The 17,900-nt window shown below is 35.2% G+C and overlaps 1 protein-coding gene across 8 annotated transcripts in view; it reads left to right on the top strand.

Annotated features, from left to right (window-relative positions):
* The window catches only part of HEATR5A (HEAT repeat containing 5A), a 66,880-nt gene that overhangs the window by 25,885 nt on the left and 23,095 nt on the right, over nucleotides 1-17,900 (top strand). For all 8 annotated transcript variants that reach the window (XR_008822913.1, XM_056345319.1, XM_056345315.1 and 5 more), the window contains 11 exons: nucleotides 2,705-2,816; nucleotides 3,692-3,844; nucleotides 5,123-5,222; nucleotides 5,981-6,090; nucleotides 10,364-10,527; nucleotides 10,642-10,817; nucleotides 12,252-12,357; nucleotides 13,417-13,607; nucleotides 14,048-14,207; nucleotides 15,297-15,486; nucleotides 16,043-16,212. Coding sequence is in view for 7 of the 8 variants with exons in the window: in XM_056345319.1 (XP_056201294.1) it covers nucleotides 2,705-2,816; nucleotides 3,692-3,844; nucleotides 5,123-5,222; nucleotides 5,981-6,090; nucleotides 10,364-10,527; nucleotides 10,642-10,817; nucleotides 12,252-12,357; nucleotides 13,417-13,607; nucleotides 14,048-14,207; nucleotides 15,297-15,486; nucleotides 16,043-16,212 (1,632 nt within the window). In the remaining variant the exon portion in view is untranslated. The remainder of the gene's footprint in view (nucleotides 1-2,704; nucleotides 2,817-3,691; nucleotides 3,845-5,122; nucleotides 5,223-5,980; nucleotides 6,091-10,363; nucleotides 10,528-10,641; nucleotides 10,818-12,251; nucleotides 12,358-13,416; nucleotides 13,608-14,047; nucleotides 14,208-15,296; nucleotides 15,487-16,042; nucleotides 16,213-17,900) is intronic.

Genomic DNA, 17,900 nt, shown 5'->3' on the forward strand with positions numbered 1-17,900 from the left:
GTGTTAATGGTGAGAAAGGGCTAGTTCAGAGTACATACAGCTGAAGTGTATCAGACTTTGCCAAAGGAAAGAGATCTTTCTTTTTTAAAAAATGATTGCAGGTATACATACAGGTCTTTTGCGTGTTGCGATGTTAGAAATAAGTTTCCTGGAAGGAAACTCATCCAACCACAGATGAAGTCAAATTAGTATTTCCCAGGCCCATCAATGACTGTCCAGTGTACAGTTTACTCAGTGCTTACGCCAATAACAGCAGTTATGTATTATCTTGAAAATCTTTGACTAAGTCCAACAGAATTTTTAGTTAAGTCCAACAGATACATGCTTTCATTTTGTTTAACAGAATTTAACAGAAACCAGTTTCTTGCATTAACGTAGTTTAAGATGCTTGTACCAGTCCCCTTCCCTAAAGCAGATAGAATATACTGTGCTCTGAAGTTTTAGGGATGTGCAGATATAGAAATACAGACCAAGAGAAGAAGCTGTTTCCATCTCAATGAGAACTTTATCCATGGAGTGAGTTATAGCTGGAAAACTGCAGTGCAACACCACTGTCAGCAGTACCTGCTAATTCTCTGCATAATGTAGAAACTTACATTCTCAGTTCTGAAAATACCTGTTTCGGAGCCAGCAGACATTAGAGAAGGAGTGGCAGTTTTACATGAGGGTTGTGGTTTTTCTCTTGTTACTATACCACTATAAGATGAAAGGAATGTTTTGGTACACTAGGAAAAATGTCCTTTGCAGTTATTCTAGCCCACCTTTTCCATGTCGTTGAGTATTAACAGTTCCATGCCACTCCTTAACAGACATTGCTAACTACCGTTGTTGACATTCAAAGTCCCAAATGCTGATGAAACAATTTATAAATGAACAAAAAAAAAAAAGTAATTTGCCTTAGCTTTTAAAAACTTTTCCTTGTTATTACTGAAAGACCATAGGGAGAGAACAAAATTAATATTGTTTGCCCAGTTATATAGATAAAAATTGCCATTCAAATACTACACACCTAAGCAGAGCTGAAATTTCTGTTTAACAGAGAAATGTAATTCTTTACAAAGCTTTCTTTTAGAGGAACAGAGTAAGATGAAATAGGGCCAGGAGGAGCTATGGGAGGTCACAGAAAAGTGTGGGAGAAACACTGTATTCTGTACTGAGCTGGCAGAGGGGAGAACAGAGGAGCTGACAAAAGCCCTTTTCCATTCTCTCCTAGGAATGCTGCCAGATTCCAGACTAGCTGCTCTTCTGAGGAGCTGAAAGAGACCAGTGTTAAATAGAGCAGTTCTGAAAAGGAAATATCAAACATAGACAGTAGTGACCTGGACAGAAGCTGTTTTATATTAATGCATTTTTCTCTGAGAAAGCAGTTAGAGTTGCAGGTGGAACCTATTCAAGAAAACAAAATAATTAGTGGGTGTGTATATATTTAGCATTCTGTACTAGTGCTTATACTTCAGTTCAAAAATAAGACATTTCTCCTAGTACACAGAGAGAAAAGTTGTCAGAAATCATTAAAGAAATTCTTTCTAGGGTGTTTGTTTAACAGGTAATTTAAGTATACTAAGCTGTTAGTGATTCTTAGTAGTATTATTTAACAAGGATACTGTTTTAATGGTAGAATGGGGTATTTCGATGCTATCAGGAACCTATAAAACAGATCATTTGCAGCTCCCTGATAGCATTATGGAATTGGGGAAACTAGTATTTTCAGACTTGGTATTTTATGAAGTTTTGAAGTATACAGATTTCAAATTTTCATGAAGCAAACTTTCAGGTGCAAACTTTCATGACATTTTAAAGTGTGTAGATAAATTTTAGAAGGAATATACTGTCCAAATAAATTATAGCATGCAAAAAAATTGTAGAAGGATGTTGTCTATACTGAGGCTTTTAATGATTTTATTGATAATGGCACTTCTTACTTGTAATACTAATTTATAAGCATTTTGTTTTGGTGACAAGACATAATGCAAGATATAAGAAATTCTTTTTGGCATATGTGAAATGTCACCGAAGCAAACCACTTGCAGAATACTTCTAGCATTTGTAGCTGTACTGTGGTAATTGTCCATGGACACAGTATGTGTTCCTCCATGTAAATTCTAGATACCTTGTGCTTTGGTAATAAGTGCAGATTGTCACCTTGCATTTAGGACATAATAGTAGGCATGTGCAGTTTTTGCAGAGAAGCTAGGAGGAATTCGAACTATACTATTCTAACTTGTTTGTTTAGTCATACCATTTGTTGATTTAAAAACTGCCAGAGAGTAATAGACCTTACTCTAAAACAAGGATAAAAAGATCATTACCCCTCTCACCACTTCTTCTGAGCTCTAAATTGCAGGCCTCATGCTATCCTTTTTCTATACAGTGGCATAAATGAGTATCAGAACACTTCTATCCTTGCAGCGTGTATTCCTATGAGAATTATCAGCTATCGTTTTACTGCTGATAAAAGAAAGGGGAACAAAGTAACAAAGTAACTTACCTAGTACCCCACAGAACTATTGAAGCCCTCCAGGACTAGCACTGAAGTCAGTCATTGCATCTTCATGAGCCTCGGTTTATTGCCTTAGTGTGAGGGGAAGATGGCATTCTATTTGGGGACACTGAAATAGGATTAAGTATCACAGCAAATAGTAATGAAAGAATATCTGGTTATTACTAAGATGCTGATGCTCTGATTTTCTCTTTAACTTTGAAGGTAATCATGACAGTAGCAGAGGATTTGTTGTGTTCTGCTTCTCAAAACAGTCGCATTTCACTGCAGCGAACGCAGGCTGGATGGCTGTTGATATCTGCCCTCATGACATTAGGTAGTACCTTTCTACAATTTTTCTTAAACTACATTTTGTTCTCTGTTCTGTCTCTGACTTTAGCTCTTTTAATGTTTCTTTTAATTTACCACTGCAAAATAATTCTAAAAAAATAAATTATTGTTTGGAATCTTTAGAAAAACTTTCTAAAATAAAAATGTAATTTCTTTCAAATTTGCTATTGATTCGTTGGGAGCAATGTCTGAAAAAGTGACTGAGTAGGGCCTGTTATTAATTAAATGCAGAAGATAAATTTCAAAGTCAATCTAACCAAATGTCTTTGTGGTCATGAAGAATTACACTGATACTTTTCAACATCTATCTCAGCAGAAAATGAGCTAATCATTTTTATTTCCCTCTTGTCAGGCATTTCTCATATTTATTAGTGGTCACATTATTGGCTGTGATCACTAAATTACTAATTGAAAAATGTATTTTATCTGTTTTGTTCACATTGTTAAGGCACCATTCATGTTTTCAGTGCTTACTTGTGCCCAACAGCTTCCAGTTTTTTCTTAGATTAGGGAAAACACACCTTGTGCATTAACCTATTACAAAAGTTTGCTTTTCTGAATATCACTGTTGCTTATTACATCTCTTTTATGATGGTGATCCACAGGGTCTGTACTTTGTAAAACAGAGACTATAGTTGGCTCGGTGACACACTAGTAAATGTGTCAGTGAGTATGTAGTTATGTATGAAAATGGAGTACCAAGACAGTAGACATTGAGAAATTACATATGAGAAGGCTGAGAAAATAGCATAAAGTTTTGTTCACAGCTGTAAAGATTTTGTGAATATAGAAAAAAGGACCAAAGAGAAAATTTAATTTTATTAATCCTTACATTGCCATGACAACCATCAACATTTACAGGTCCTGCAGTTGTCCAGCACCATCTGCCACGAATGCTGTTACTGTGGAAGTGCATCTTTCCATCATCTCCTAAAGACCTGGAAATAGAGAAGACACGAGGAGATTCATTTACCTGGCAAGTAACACTGGAAGGTCGTGCTGGTGCTCTCTGTGGTAAGTGGGATTTACTGTGTCTTTATCTGCATATTTATAGTTGGGCTGTTTGTTTATTTTTTCCTTTGGAAAGAACAAGGATCCTGCATATTGTTTGTTTCACTGGATGGTAAGAGATGTATTCACTCCCCAACATACGTGCTTCTACATATATATATATAAAATATACATGTGTTTCATTTTTGTAAAAAACAGACAAAAATAACCCAAGAGGGTTTTTCCTCTTTTTCTTCTAATCAGCTGGTTTCCAAGCAGTAAATGATATCAGGAAGGTTGCTTCTTTTCTCTTGTTTAACATACATATCACAGTAATGAATGAAGACCCAGATCAGGAATGTGCGCTGTTGTTTGTACAGTCTATTATATTTGGTAAATAGCAGTTCTGTTTCCTAACATGTAACTTTCTGTAAGCAAAATAGAATTGGTGAGTCAGTCAAACACATTTGTGAGAGTGGGAAGACTGAAGTAAAAACTGCAGTAAGGAAGTTGAAATTCTCAGCCAGTAAAGAGTACTGTGTATTTGGCTACTGTCTGGTGGGTTGCATTTTTTCGTCATGAAATACTATGAATTTGGGTTTCCAAGAGATTACTCTGGTGATCTTCAAACACTTAATGTGTTTCAGTTATGTACTCTAGAGTACTGAAGGGTTCTTTGCATTGCAGATATGTGAACCCTAGTATAGTGATCATCCCTCTCACTCACTATTAAAATTTATTGGAAAGCATGGAATTCCATAGCAATTTCGTTTTTTAAGTAACCTAAACAATTTAAATATTTATTTTTTTCTTTTGGAAGTCTGTATATTCTCTAGGTGCATCTGTAAATATAATGAAAAATACTACTGCACATTTAAGTTGTTTCCTAAAGTACAGTAATTAAGCTGAATTTAAATAGAAAACTGGCAGAGTAAGCAGCAGATCATCTGATCATCATCCTTCTCCCATTTTTTTTTGTTATCATCATGAGGTTGAGTTATATCCCATAACTCAATTCATAACAAAAAGCAAAAAATGCTTGCATTATATATGCAATTAAAAGTCCAGATATGAATGTCCAAGCTGAGACACCAAAACAGTGTATCTGTCATTACAACTCCTTTAATTTGAGATTTTTATCAGTTTCTTAAATTATTGGTGAAAATATTTTAGAATTTTTTTGCATGCTTTCTTCTGCTTCTAGGTTATTAGTGAGGTAATAATGTGATTACTTCACTATTGTGATTTTTTTTCTTCTAGATCTCTCACACTAAGTAAGTTAAAATCCAATTCCTTTTCTAGCTATCAAAAGCTTTGTTTCCCACTGTGCTGGTCTTCTTACGGATGAAGTTGTTCAGAGACTTCTTCCTCCTCTCCCAAGTGCTGTTGATTTATTGACGCAGTAAGTATGTGTATAAAACTGTTAAATGAGATTCTGGCTTTGAAAAGCTACAGAGCAATCTTCTTGTATTTAATTTTAGTGCACTTTCTAAAGAACTTTCCTCTCAAGGCACGAAAATTACAGAATTTAGCTGTAAAGCTGAAGACTATAGCTGGCATAATAATGGATCTTACAGATTCCAGTATCGTGTAAAAAAAAGCTAGGGAAGAAATTATTGTATGGTTTTGTTAAGTTAGTGGTTTTATTCTGCTTTTTAAATCAAACATACACATTTGTGTTTACGCATGGTAGTTTTTTATAAAAGAAAAAACAATTCAAGAATACGCTTGGACAAAAAGTTCTAGACATGGGCATTTTTTATATTTAGATTCAGAACTAAGCGGAAAAGGATTTTATACTTTTTAAACTTTTGCCTTAAGAATATGTAGTGATTTAATGTATTTGAGTTCTAAACTCTTTAACTTATAGAGATACATCTATAAAAAGGTTAGTTGTAATAAATTTAGGTACAATCAAAGGAAATAGAAAACCTTGTTTATTTCTCTAGCGTTAAATAAAAATAATGATTGGGAATGGAGAACAGATACTCTGTCAGAACATGTGAAATACATTGTTTTGCTTTTACTATTGGTAATGCAAATCAAAACTGTACTTATGTATGATTTTAGAAGCATTCAGTAGAGTGGTACAAATTAAACCAGAGTGTTGCATAATGCTTAAAGTCTTTAACATCTCTGATGTGCTTTTTATATTTTAAGGCTTTCTTCAATATACAAATCATATGGCAATTCTTTAAAAACACCATCAACAGTTTACAGACATAAACTTTATGAATTACTAGCAGTATTGCCTCCAAAGACCTATGAAGGTATGTATTTCCTTACAAAGAGAAATGCATTAAAAATAACATGGGCTTGGTTTTAAGTTTTTGTTCAACATATATTCCACTAGCAAGAGTTAGTTCCACCATTTCTAATAAACAAATTTTATTCCTTCTGTTTAAATATGATGAAATTGTAGTGAATTCACCACTGTGGTTTTGAAAAATTAGTGTTCATGATCATCTTTTTTTCCCCCCTCTCCTATTACAAATACAGATTTTTGTACTATGTTTAGTTGAAACTTGAAGGCAGACAACCTTGCAATTTGAAGCTATTTGAAGAATTTGCTTTGTTTGATGCCTGTTTTGCTTTCCATTGAATCCCAAACCCAAAGGTGTAATCTTAGTATAAACCAATTGCATATAGTCCATTGAAAAAATTTAATTTAATTGCTTCAAGTAGACTTATATATTACAGATGTAGTAATCTGTTCCTGTGCAGATTGTGGGTAATGAGTTTGTATTTAAAAGTAAAATTGCAACAAAATGTGGGGATAGACTTACTTTCCTGTAGCAGAACATAACTAGCAGTATTTAAAATCTAATCCTCTAATCCAGTAACTATGCACTGTAGGTACACAAGTCTCACAGTTCAGCTAAAACATTAAATACCTTTGTCTGCTTTAAATTGTTTGCCATAGAGTACTGTATGGACTGAAATAAGGAATCGGAGTGGTTTTGACAGTTGTAAAGAGAAGTACAGGGTATTTCATCAGGACAGAGAGAATATGGGCAAGCCGGGCACTGAATTGCCTCTATCTTCTGTATCATGGAGGGAATCCTTACTCAAATAGTATGCTCCATCTAGTGGTAACTGCTAAGTGAATCTTCATAAGAACAAGCTCCTGACCTTTTCCATAAAGCAGTTGTTGTGTTACAAGTCTGTGTGTAACTCTTGAAGCATAGTGTATAATCATTTCTGACTTGGGCTTAAAGACTGAAAGTGATGTCTCTATCCATTATAGCAAGTTATTTCTTTTGTTCTTTTATTAAAGAGACAATGTTTCACAGAATACAGATATTTGGGTGTGGGTAGGTTGGGCGGTTTCTTGGTGGATTTGGGATTTTTGCGTATGGTCTAACATAACTGAAAAATAAGTAGTGTTTTACAGTGTGGCCTGCAAAGCCTGACTTCCATGAGAGAGCATCCTAGCTGAGGATGCTGCATTCTAGAGCCAATACATAAAGAAAAAGCTTAAAAGATTTGTTATAAATGTGGTCACACCTCTGAAATCTTTGTAAATAGGTTTAGAATCAAAACAGTAATTTGATAGATGTAGTCTCAGAATTGTCCACCTGTTTGTAATACAGCAATATGAGAGTGGGGGAAGAATGGAAATGCATGTATTACCAGAGCTTATTTTCAAGGTCTGTCACATATTTTAGCATCTAAATATGCATACTTTAAAAATGAAAAAAAACCAACAACAAAAAACCAAAAAAAACCCAAAACAACTTTTTATGGTAAAGCTTGAAACACTGTTTTTCCCATATTGTTTCCAGTATGACAGTTCCATGCAGAAACTGTATCTCTTTGCAAATATACTAGGATTTTAAAAAAAAAATAATGGGGAAAAGAATATATTTATGGAACCTAGGATGCTTTTTTTGCTGTGGAATTTTAGTTTTATTATTAGGAAGAATATTAGGAGTGTTGCACAGCCTGGCACATCTTGCACGGCTCAGAGCGACACACTGAATGAGAAGCTTAAACCAGTTCATGGTTTCATTTTTTCTTTTCATTTTCTTCGATCTAGGTACTGAGCCAGAGGCTAGAAACCTGCAAGTTATTTCTTTTTGAGAAGAGTAGTGATGGAACATACACTAGGGGTTGTAACTCAAGGTTTTAGTATTTGCAAATAATGTGTAAAGCTTGCTTTCTTTAGCACAAGAGGAACAAAACAAAATACTCAGCAAAATAAACAGTTGAAAATAGGTTCTTTGTTCATAGCTCCAAGCATCTTCCTCTATTCAAACCTTTAGATTCCTGAGGCCTGAATTTCTGGGACTTGTTCAGGCTCTGCTTGATCCTTTCCTGCTCTCTTTCTGCCTCTCTCACGTTTCTCTTACTGCTTTCCGTTATCGCTGAAAATCAGTATCTGCTCAAAGAGCAGAATTTTATGGAGGCTTAGTGTGAGTATAGATGAGTAGCAGCTGATTTTTTGTGTTATTTTAGCAGTGACACATAGGAGGAGAATGTATTAGGTTAAATTGAACATCAGTGAAAGACATTTAATGTGTTTTAGTTGCTGCCTTCCATCATCTCTGAACATTTAAGACTTTGCAATTTAGCTGATCCAAAATGTGAACTTGTTAAGCTGGAAAAAGCTGGTTCTGTTTCTAAGATGATGATTCATATTTGTGAACATTTTCATGTGTCATTAGTTTTGGATTATAATGTGCTCATGTTTTTGAGGCTAAAACGTTTATTTCCTGTGAGATAATATAAAAATTATTATAATGTCCAATTTAAGAATTTCACACAAATAATTTCAGTAGGTTGAATTTTGATTATTAGATTTATTGATGTTTTCTGTGGTCTGAAATTACTGTGTTTTTCAGAGAACTCATTAGGGTTCTTATCATTTTTAAGCTTTTTGTGCTTATTATGTTCCACTGTCTAAACCATAAAATTGAATACAAGGATTCACTTTCTTAATAGGACAAGATGAATAGCTAGAATGCTGGAACAGCAGTCTGGCTCAAAATTTTTAACTGCTTTACATTGGGATAATATTATTTGGCATGTTGAGAGTGGCCAAGTCTCTAGGACTAAAATAAATGTTAATTGGGTTAAAAATTGCTGAGTGTCTCCATTAAATTTTATTTGAACAGTTGTTTTCATAGGAAGGGGCTTTTTTTTTCTTTTTTTCTTTTTTTTTTTTTTTTAAATTGTCATCCATGATGATTAACAAAAGAGCAGTTTCTAGTTGTTGGATTTTATTACTGTGGTTTTTTTAAAGGCTCAGTTTATGTCCCTTTCACACACTACCTGTGCATCTTGGAATATATGCGATACTGCCAACCTTTTGCATTTAGGTTCAAGTTAAGCATTTCGGGAAAAATTACATATTTGCTAATTAGTCAGGGAGGCAGGCAAAGCAAAAGATGCCTGCAAGAGAGAGAAGCTGATGGGAGCAGGAGTCGGGGGGATAGAGGCGGGGAAGTGAGCTTTCTCAGAACAAACTCAAGATCCAGGAAGGATAAAATAGCTGTTTGCAGCTACCAGCTCCAACTAGACAAACAGTTCTGCTTGTGCTCGTACGAGGTGCTGAAAACTGTGTTGTCCCACTTTTTGGAACTTCAGCGTGTTGAAAAATTATAAGCATCTGTAGTGCAAACAGGTAATTGTGTGATCATCTAATAAAACTGAATGCAAGGAACTGGATATGTGGAGTCAAGCCCTGCTTAATGCTGGTATTTCCCAGTTCATGAAGACTTGACTTTGCAATCTTAATGCTCTGGAGGTAATTTTTTGTGAAATATTTGCATAAAGACTCTGTACATTCTTCAAGATCAGTTCTGCAGTGTTTTTCAATATAACTTACCAGATAAGCCAGACCTTTCTCATCACTTGTGGTTCAGGACTGGAAATGTTTTCTCACAACAGGGATTATTTTAATAACCTGAAATAGTCTGACTCGGAATGCCTAATGTTGTTTATGTATAATGTGCAATCTTGCCTGAAATTTTATGTACAAAAAATATGTGAAAGTTTTAACTACCAGTGTAAATTATCATAATGTAACTTAGAGTAAATTCCTCATGCTTTGCTTTTTGAATGCAAACTCCTGAAATAGGGGAGTACGTTCTGCAGCTTTTGGTTATTTATCAAACTTATGGACATTTTAAATTACATCTGCTTGCCAAATCCAAGTATTCCTGCGTGGTTACGTAATACATTCCACAGCATTAATTTTCAGGAAAGAGAAGAAAATATGGCTGTGCTTGTAACTGCCTTTTTTCCTGTACTTTAGTTGTAAATGTAACTAACTTAACTGGAATAGCAGCTGTATGGCATTATGCCTTCTGTAGAGGTAGAGCTCTTTGTTCAGCTTCTAGATTGCTGTATGTGCTTGTTATCTTAGGTGGTGCTCTGTTGTTTCCCCTGTACCAAGAGTGTTCTGCAGTTAACCATTTAAAGATTTAAGAAACATGTTAGATGGATGTTGCTCTTTGAGTATAAATAACTTGTTCCCACAGTTGCTTTTGGCAAGTAATTAACCAAAAATGTTGAGTGTTTTTTTCCTTTAATTTGAAGGAAGCTTCTCTGCTGTTCTGAAGGAATTAGTGGCTGATTTGACTGTCCCAGATAGCCAGATTGATGCCTCTACATTCTTGCTTCCACCCCTTTGTCATGAGAACGATCTCCTTTTACTTGGTCCCTTACTGCAGGAGACTGACCACCGATTTATCGAAGAGCAGGTACTTTTTGATCCAGTATAATGGTATTATATTTTCATACAGTTCTAATTATTTGGGTCAGTGCTGGTTTTGACTTGGTCAGAAGTATGGCTATCGCTTTTTTCCTTCTTGCAGCTTCTTTTAGGTAACAGCATAGCTGGTGGCAGCCTGGAGTATGACCCTTACTCAGTTTATGAGAAAGTGGCAAAAGGTGATTCAGTACCTAAACCACTACCTCCTGTGTTGTCTGTTATCAGTGCAGCAACTCGTCTTTTTGGAGTTATCTTTTCCCATGTGGCAGAATCTCACAGGTAAAGTAGTAACTATAACTGCTGGGGAATTTGGGAGATGCAAAGAGATGTTCACAGTCTTTGAGACTGAACACAGAAGAAAACAATTCTGAAAAAATAATGAATTGTTTAAGTGGATTCTGTAAACCATCTGAATAATACAATTCAGACTAACAGTACTCAACTCTGTTTAAAATTACAATGAAAAGGTACATCCAGCAAGAGGTTACTGTGATTATAATAAATGCTGTTAACAAAGAAAATTAATGTTTTGTTTCAATAACTAGATCAAAACAGTAGCTATTTTAAGAGATATTACACAATTATTATAGTGCTTAATGCATAATTACTAAATGCCTTAGAACCAAAGAGGGACAAAAGGAATAGGAAGCTGCAGTAAAATTCAAGTGTTATTCTGCCTCGTTCTTTATAAAAAGTGGATGGTAAGAAACAAGAGTGTGTGTCTCAGCACATTTCTCTTGAGGTACAAGAATACTTGAAAGGGATCAGAGACTTCTCTTGGTTTTATGTATATGTAACTTCCTACTGTGCACATGGCATTTTCGTTTGTTTCACATTTAGAAGCACACGCATAGTTGAGGCATTAAATTCCTCAATATTTTTGCATGCTGTTGCTTATTCTGTGTGCTGCTGGTCATTTTATTGAATGCACCATTAGAGCAAAGCAATTATTTTAAAATTAAACAGCTTAATATTTTCAAAGCCAACTGTAGTTAGACCTCAGATCATGATCATTATGGACAGTGATGGTTTTGTCATTTCTTGTGAGGGAGAAGTGCTTAGCATGCGAGTCCTGAGTCTTGATGTCTTCACTGCTGAGAATGCTCAGGATTTAGTGTAATTCTGAGGCAGCTGTTTGTATATGAGCATACCTGCTAATAAAATTGCCATACACTTCGTGATACATTCTTCTGACTTGCATTTACTTCCTTATTCTGTCTTCAGTGACTGCTTTTTTTTTTTGGTGGTTTTTTTCTGTTTGTCTGGGCTTTTTACCCCTACTGTCACCAGGTTGCTGGTAGGTTTTTCTTCCCTGTTTGTCAAGACTTGAACTAATTGCTGCAGATAATTGCATTTTCCTTTTGTTCTTCTTTTCCCAATTCCTTTCTCAATTGTAAGTCTAAATGCATCATTCTCATATACATCTGAATAGTATTATTCAGTGTGATTATCTGTAAATACATATGTTATAAAGAAACAAAGGCAAAAAATTCATGTTCATAGAGTAATTATCTATTCTAATACGGAAAACTAAAAATTTTTGTAGGAGACAGGGATACCAATTGAAGGAAAATGCCCGAGTAAGGATAATAGATTTGTTCCACCTCTTTCTATAATATATAGGCTTTGTTGTGTGTGTTAGAATAAAATAAAAAGTCATTATTTGTTTCCTTAATTTTTAATTCTGTGGTTTCTTTTCTGTTTTTGTTTAAGGCTCCAGGTGTTAGAACAGTTGTTGAATTCCATAAAGCAAACAAAAGGATCACGGCAACAAATAGTACATCTAAATGTTGTGTCAGCCTTTTCTATTTCTTTAAAGGTAAATCTCCTCTCTCCTTTTGTTTCTCTCCTCTCTCTCTCCTTTTGTTTCTCTCCTCTCTCTCTCCTTTTGTTTCTCTCCTCTCTCTCTCCTTTTGTTTCTCTCCTCTCTCTTTCCTTTTGTTTCTCTCCTTTGTTTTCCTCTCTGTCTTGTACTGTAAAACATGGCATCTGGTGGTCCAAATATGTCTAAACAGAAGTTCTTGTTTTGGTTAATAGTCAAGGTGAAGATCAGTCTTGTTTTCTGTGATAAACATACTGTTTCATGATGTCACATGTTTCTTAAGTGCTGAAGAGTCATAGTTTCATTTTTCCCTTTTTGTAAAGTTAAAGGGTTAGGGAAACCCATTCTAGTACACTGTAGTATACTGTCATCCATACTAGTGTCATTCAAACAGGAGAGAGATGGAAAAAATTTGTGTCATTTCTGTCACTATCATAGTCTCTTTCATATTTCTTACTGTATAAATAAAAAAGTTATGATTGGTAAAGTAATCTTGTAACTATCTGCCATCTGTTGCTTTTCCCTGATGCTGTATTTGTGTTTTCCTCTGTTCACATGCAGTTTTCATTCTTCCTTTCTTAGGCTTTCTTCAAACTAAGGCAAAATGTTTGCAGAATAGGCAAGACCTTTCATTGTGCGATATTTGCATTTGGGGCATGTTTACTATGCAGTCCAGATAAGTGCTGTAGCTTTTGCTCATACTCAGCTTTTTTACAGACTGGGATTTTTCTTTGTGTCATTATTCTGTTTTCACTGGTTTTCTTCTTGATATTATTTTCTGAATTTTGTGCTAGTGTGTTGGTTTATTGGGTTCTGCTGCAATCTATCCAATATTTCTTAAAATCAGAATGTTGATATTATAATGTTACGCTATTACATACACTTACATGGCGTTAGACTTCTAGCAGCAAATAAAAATAGAGGAATTCCTCAGATAAAAGGGGAAGAAAATCAAATTACTTCTGCAGGTCTTGTAATTTTTGCATGACTGACAGAAAACCACTTTCTGATGACTATACTGTCTTGCTGTTTAATATATTTAATATCTATTTTTAGCACTTGGCTAACTGCAAGGGAAATTTAGGTCCAGAAGAAGTTAGAAGGTCTGCCCTGACATTGGTAATGGGTGCCTTGGAAAGCAATAACCCACTCCTAAGATGTGCTGCTGCAGAGTGTTTGGCCAGATTGGCACAGGTGGTTTCTGACAGTGCCTTCACTGCTGGATTAGCACAAGTCAGTTTTGACAAGTAAGTTCAAAAAAAGCGTGGTAAGTTATTGGTTGAGTTTATAAAAATGTTTGAGAAATCTGCCTGGCCCCTGTTATGATAATAATTTTTAAAAGCTGGTTTCCTTCATGGATTTGATGTCACTTCAGAAATCAACAGGCAAAAGCACTGTCTGACTTTTGCATGTATTCCTTGTTTTCCTAATGTTTAAGAAGATTGTTTGACTAAGCATATAGAGTTTCAAGTAAATTAAATCGTCTGCTGTTCTAACAACATCTTTATCTAAAATATTTTTGGTGCTTCCTTCAGATAAGAGATGATAAATGAACTTAGACTTCTGGCAGTCTAACAGAGTCTAATGAAGTATTTTTCTGATTATAATTCCATTTCTAGATGTGCCTATTTACATAGTGTTAGTCTTGGTGATTACACTAACAGCTTTCTTTCCTTGTAATTAATAGGTTAAAATCTGCTAGGGATGTGGTATCAAGAACAGGTCATTCTTTGGCTCTGGGATGTCTGTATAGGTACCTAGGAGGAATAGGTTCTACTCAGCACCTGAATGCATGTGTTGGAATCCTTTATACTTTATCTCAGGACAGTACTTCTCCTGATGTACAGGTACTTGTCACTTATCTAAAAAATACAATGTTACAAATTAACTGATTTATATTCTGGAGTTTTAAGTTCTTCTTGTAAGAATAACACTTCACAACTCTTAGGCTTACCTCCCAGGTGATGGCTGGGGCGGGAAAGACAATCAAAACCATAGCCCCTGCTCGTAATCCACTTCCAAGCAAGAACTATGATGAGATATGGGAGGTTCTTATTTAATGATCAGTTAGGCTGATAAGGCTAAGATATGCTGGCTTGAAAAACAATATCTGATGTTTTAGGAATTGATTCATTTCACATTCACCTGTGTCTTGACCTTGACTAGATAGTACCTAGGCTTTTTTGTTCATGTCAGTTTTTGTCCCTGCTATGATGTTTACCTCGCAGCATTTCTTTGTTGAAGGGTTATCTAGTAAATAACAGGGATTTGTAGCCTGAATGCTGTAGAACTTGGTCAACATACTTCCTTGACTAAGGCAAGATGTTTTGAAGACTAATTCAAATTATTTCTCTGTGACTAAAACTCTCATCTATCAGAATAGCTTTAAGAGACATTGAGTGTATTCCATGTAATTATCTAAATCTCAGTTAAAAAAAATTTTCTAAGCTTTATCTGCAATGTCTTTACAGAGAGAAGAACTGTATGTTGACATGAAACAGATGTAGGTATTGGTGCAAAGTAACTGAGACTAAACCAATAAGTTGTTTCAGAAACTCCACTGTGTTTTTTCATAATTCTCTTGCTCCTGCACATGGAATTACAAGAAATTTTACAAAGAGTAGAATATATTTGAGGAACAATAATCACTATTAAATTGATTTATTATTAGATTATTTATTTTAAATTAACAATGACAAGTGTAAAATAGTTCTTTTCTTGCAGAACATACAGTTCCTTGTAAAATATTCAAAATGGCTTATTAAGCATCAGGTTCTTAAAGTTTCTTTCTATAACCTCTCCATTTGTCCCTTTGGAACCTGAAATTGCAACTTTTGTTAGTTAGTTACAGTTAGAATTTCACTTAAACTATCGAATTTTTAAAAGATGTTTATTCTATCATATAGACATTACATGAATGCTTCTCTTACTTACAGGCATGGGCACTACACTCTCTGTCACTGGTAGTAGATTTAGCTGGCCCCTTGTATCATGTGCATGTGGAACCTACCTTATCTCTTGTTCTCATGTTGTTGTTGACTGTGCCTCCTGCTTATGCTGAAGTTCACCAAAGCCTTGGTCGCTGTTTAAATGCACTTATTACCACACTGGGCCCAGAGCTGCAAGGTATGCAACATACAATAGTGTCAGTTTGGTTTGGTTTAGCCACAAAGCTGCTAAACATTGTTTGAATGTGTAATTAAAGTTTTATAACAAATAAGTGCGTGCTAAGTTTGCCCCACCTGGTTTTAAGATAGTATTTCACAGGCCATGACTTTATGCAGTCAAGATGACATGACTGCTAGTTTTCCAAAAATAGTGTCTCTTTTTGACATCTTTTCCTTTGTTTGAACTGGTTCTCCAAGCCTTGCCTTGGGCTGAAAATTCTTATATTTAGCATGAAAGCAGAAGTATTCATATTTCAAGAGTTAGGAGTCTATGTTTTAGTTATGATGCAGACATTTAAAATTTGCATCTAAATCAGCTTTTAGATACTGAAATTTCCAGAGAGCAGTGTGACCATTACTCATTGATACCAGAATATAACAGATACAGAAATTTTCATCCAAGAGAATGAGAGTTATGGATGGCTTGAGAAAAAGACAGGCTATCGTGTTTCGAGAAAAAAAACACATGATGTCTTAAAAACAGAAAACAAAAACCATTTTTCTTCTGAATATAGGCAGCAGTACATCAGTTTCAGCCTTAAGAACTTCCTGCCTCCTGGGCTGTGCAGTGATGCAGGATAATCCCGACTGCCTTGTTCAGGCTCAAGCCATCTCTTGCCTTCAGCAGCTTCACATGTTTGCTCCTCGACATGTCAACTTGTCTAGCCTTGTAAGCTGCCTATGTGTGAGTATATGTTTATTTGTCTATATCCTTGTATTTTAAAACAGTTTGTTCAGAAGCACTTAAGAAATGCAGATAGGTCTTTAAGCAGAAAAGCTGATTATTGTATAGGGGTGAGTGAGGTGTTTCATATCCTCCTACAGGCAAGTATTCTCTGGTTTTTTTCAGTATTTTCCCCAGTTTCTGCTTCCCCTTTACAAGATGAGCACATTCTGTAGAAATCTTGGCCTTCTGGAGCTGCTTGCTGGTACATTCTGCTGCTCTTATTAAGGCCAGTTGTCTGGCAGGGTATACTATCCATTAGAACTTTGTGCTGGATTTTTACCGGGTATTTTATGTTGACCAGTTTTTTCCCCTCTGCTGCTTTTTATGTCTTATGTGAAGGATTGATTAAAAAAAATCTGTATGTACTAATTACTGAGAATTGTTTTGTTGGGGTTTGTTTTTTCATGATGGCGAAAAATTGTAAAATTATCTATTTTGTAATCTTGTAGCACTAATGCTTCAGCGTACAGACTTCTTGGCAGTCAGTATAAAAACTTCTGACACTTAAATAAGTAACAGTCAAACTAGGTCTTCAGTAAAAATAAAAGTCTTTTTCAGCTCTATTTTACAAAAGAGATGGGGGGTTGTTTGTTTGCTGGGAGTTTTTGTTTGTTTTTTTCCCCCAAAAGTCTCTCTTTCTTTGAATATCAGCTGTTCTGAAGTACTTAGTTCTATGAAGAAAGCAAAAATATTTTTCTGGTTTTCAGCGGCTAGCTAGGGATATTTTGTTGATTTGGTGTTGGTTTTGTTTTTAAAGACCATCAAGTCTTGTCATAAACAAGAGAGAAACAACCCACAGACAATAAAGTGTTGTGGGTTTTTTTGTTAATCTCTCCTGTCTGTCTTAACAGTTCTCATTCACATCTTCCCCTGGGTAGCACTTGTATATTGATAGTAACTATATATTGATTTTGTATAAAGTTTAGATTCTTTCCATGTCTCTTTATTCAGTTTGAGTAGAAACACGATTGTGGGAGCCAGGAAAAATTGAAGGAGAAGCTTTTTCAGTCCCACGTTGTGTTAGGCATGGATATACTAGTTGTAGAACTGGAACTCGTCCGACGTGTTCTTTCTTTTAACATATAGTAGCTATGATTTTCACTTCTCTGGGTAAAACAGTTTTTCTTATACTGATAAAATCACAAGAAGTCATTGCTCAGAGGACGTATTAGCCTTTGGGATCATATATAAGTTCACATACAGTCTGCTTCCATGTACAGTATGACGTCTCTTAACTAACAGCAAGTGCCTACTAATAATACAGGATGTTGTGATAAAGTTGTCTATACGATATTAATGATTTTTATTGTTCTTACAAATTGTCTCAAAGTACTTCATGCAGTACTTCATGAACTTTATAATATCAAACTACTTAATTCAGAAGAAGCATGGTTCATGGCTTGAGTGTGTGTGTGTTTGTGCATCTGTACACATTTGTGTCTTCACCTGTATGCCAGAAATAATTGTGAGCTTCACAGGGCGGGAGCCCACCAAAGTCAGTGGCCTTACATGAATGAACTTTTGTCATTCTCAGGAACCTGTTACAGAACTACAGCCAGTGTTGCTGATACTGATGATTCAGTAAACATCAATACATTTCTCAAGAGTGTCATAAAGAAAGGTTTGAGCATGTGCTTTGCAGGTCT

Source organism: Falco biarmicus, chromosome 7 (assembly GCF_023638135.1).
Source record: "Falco biarmicus isolate bFalBia1 chromosome 7, bFalBia1.pri, whole genome shotgun sequence".
NCBI classification, from domain to species: Eukaryota; Metazoa; Chordata; class Aves; order Falconiformes; family Falconidae; genus Falco; species Falco biarmicus.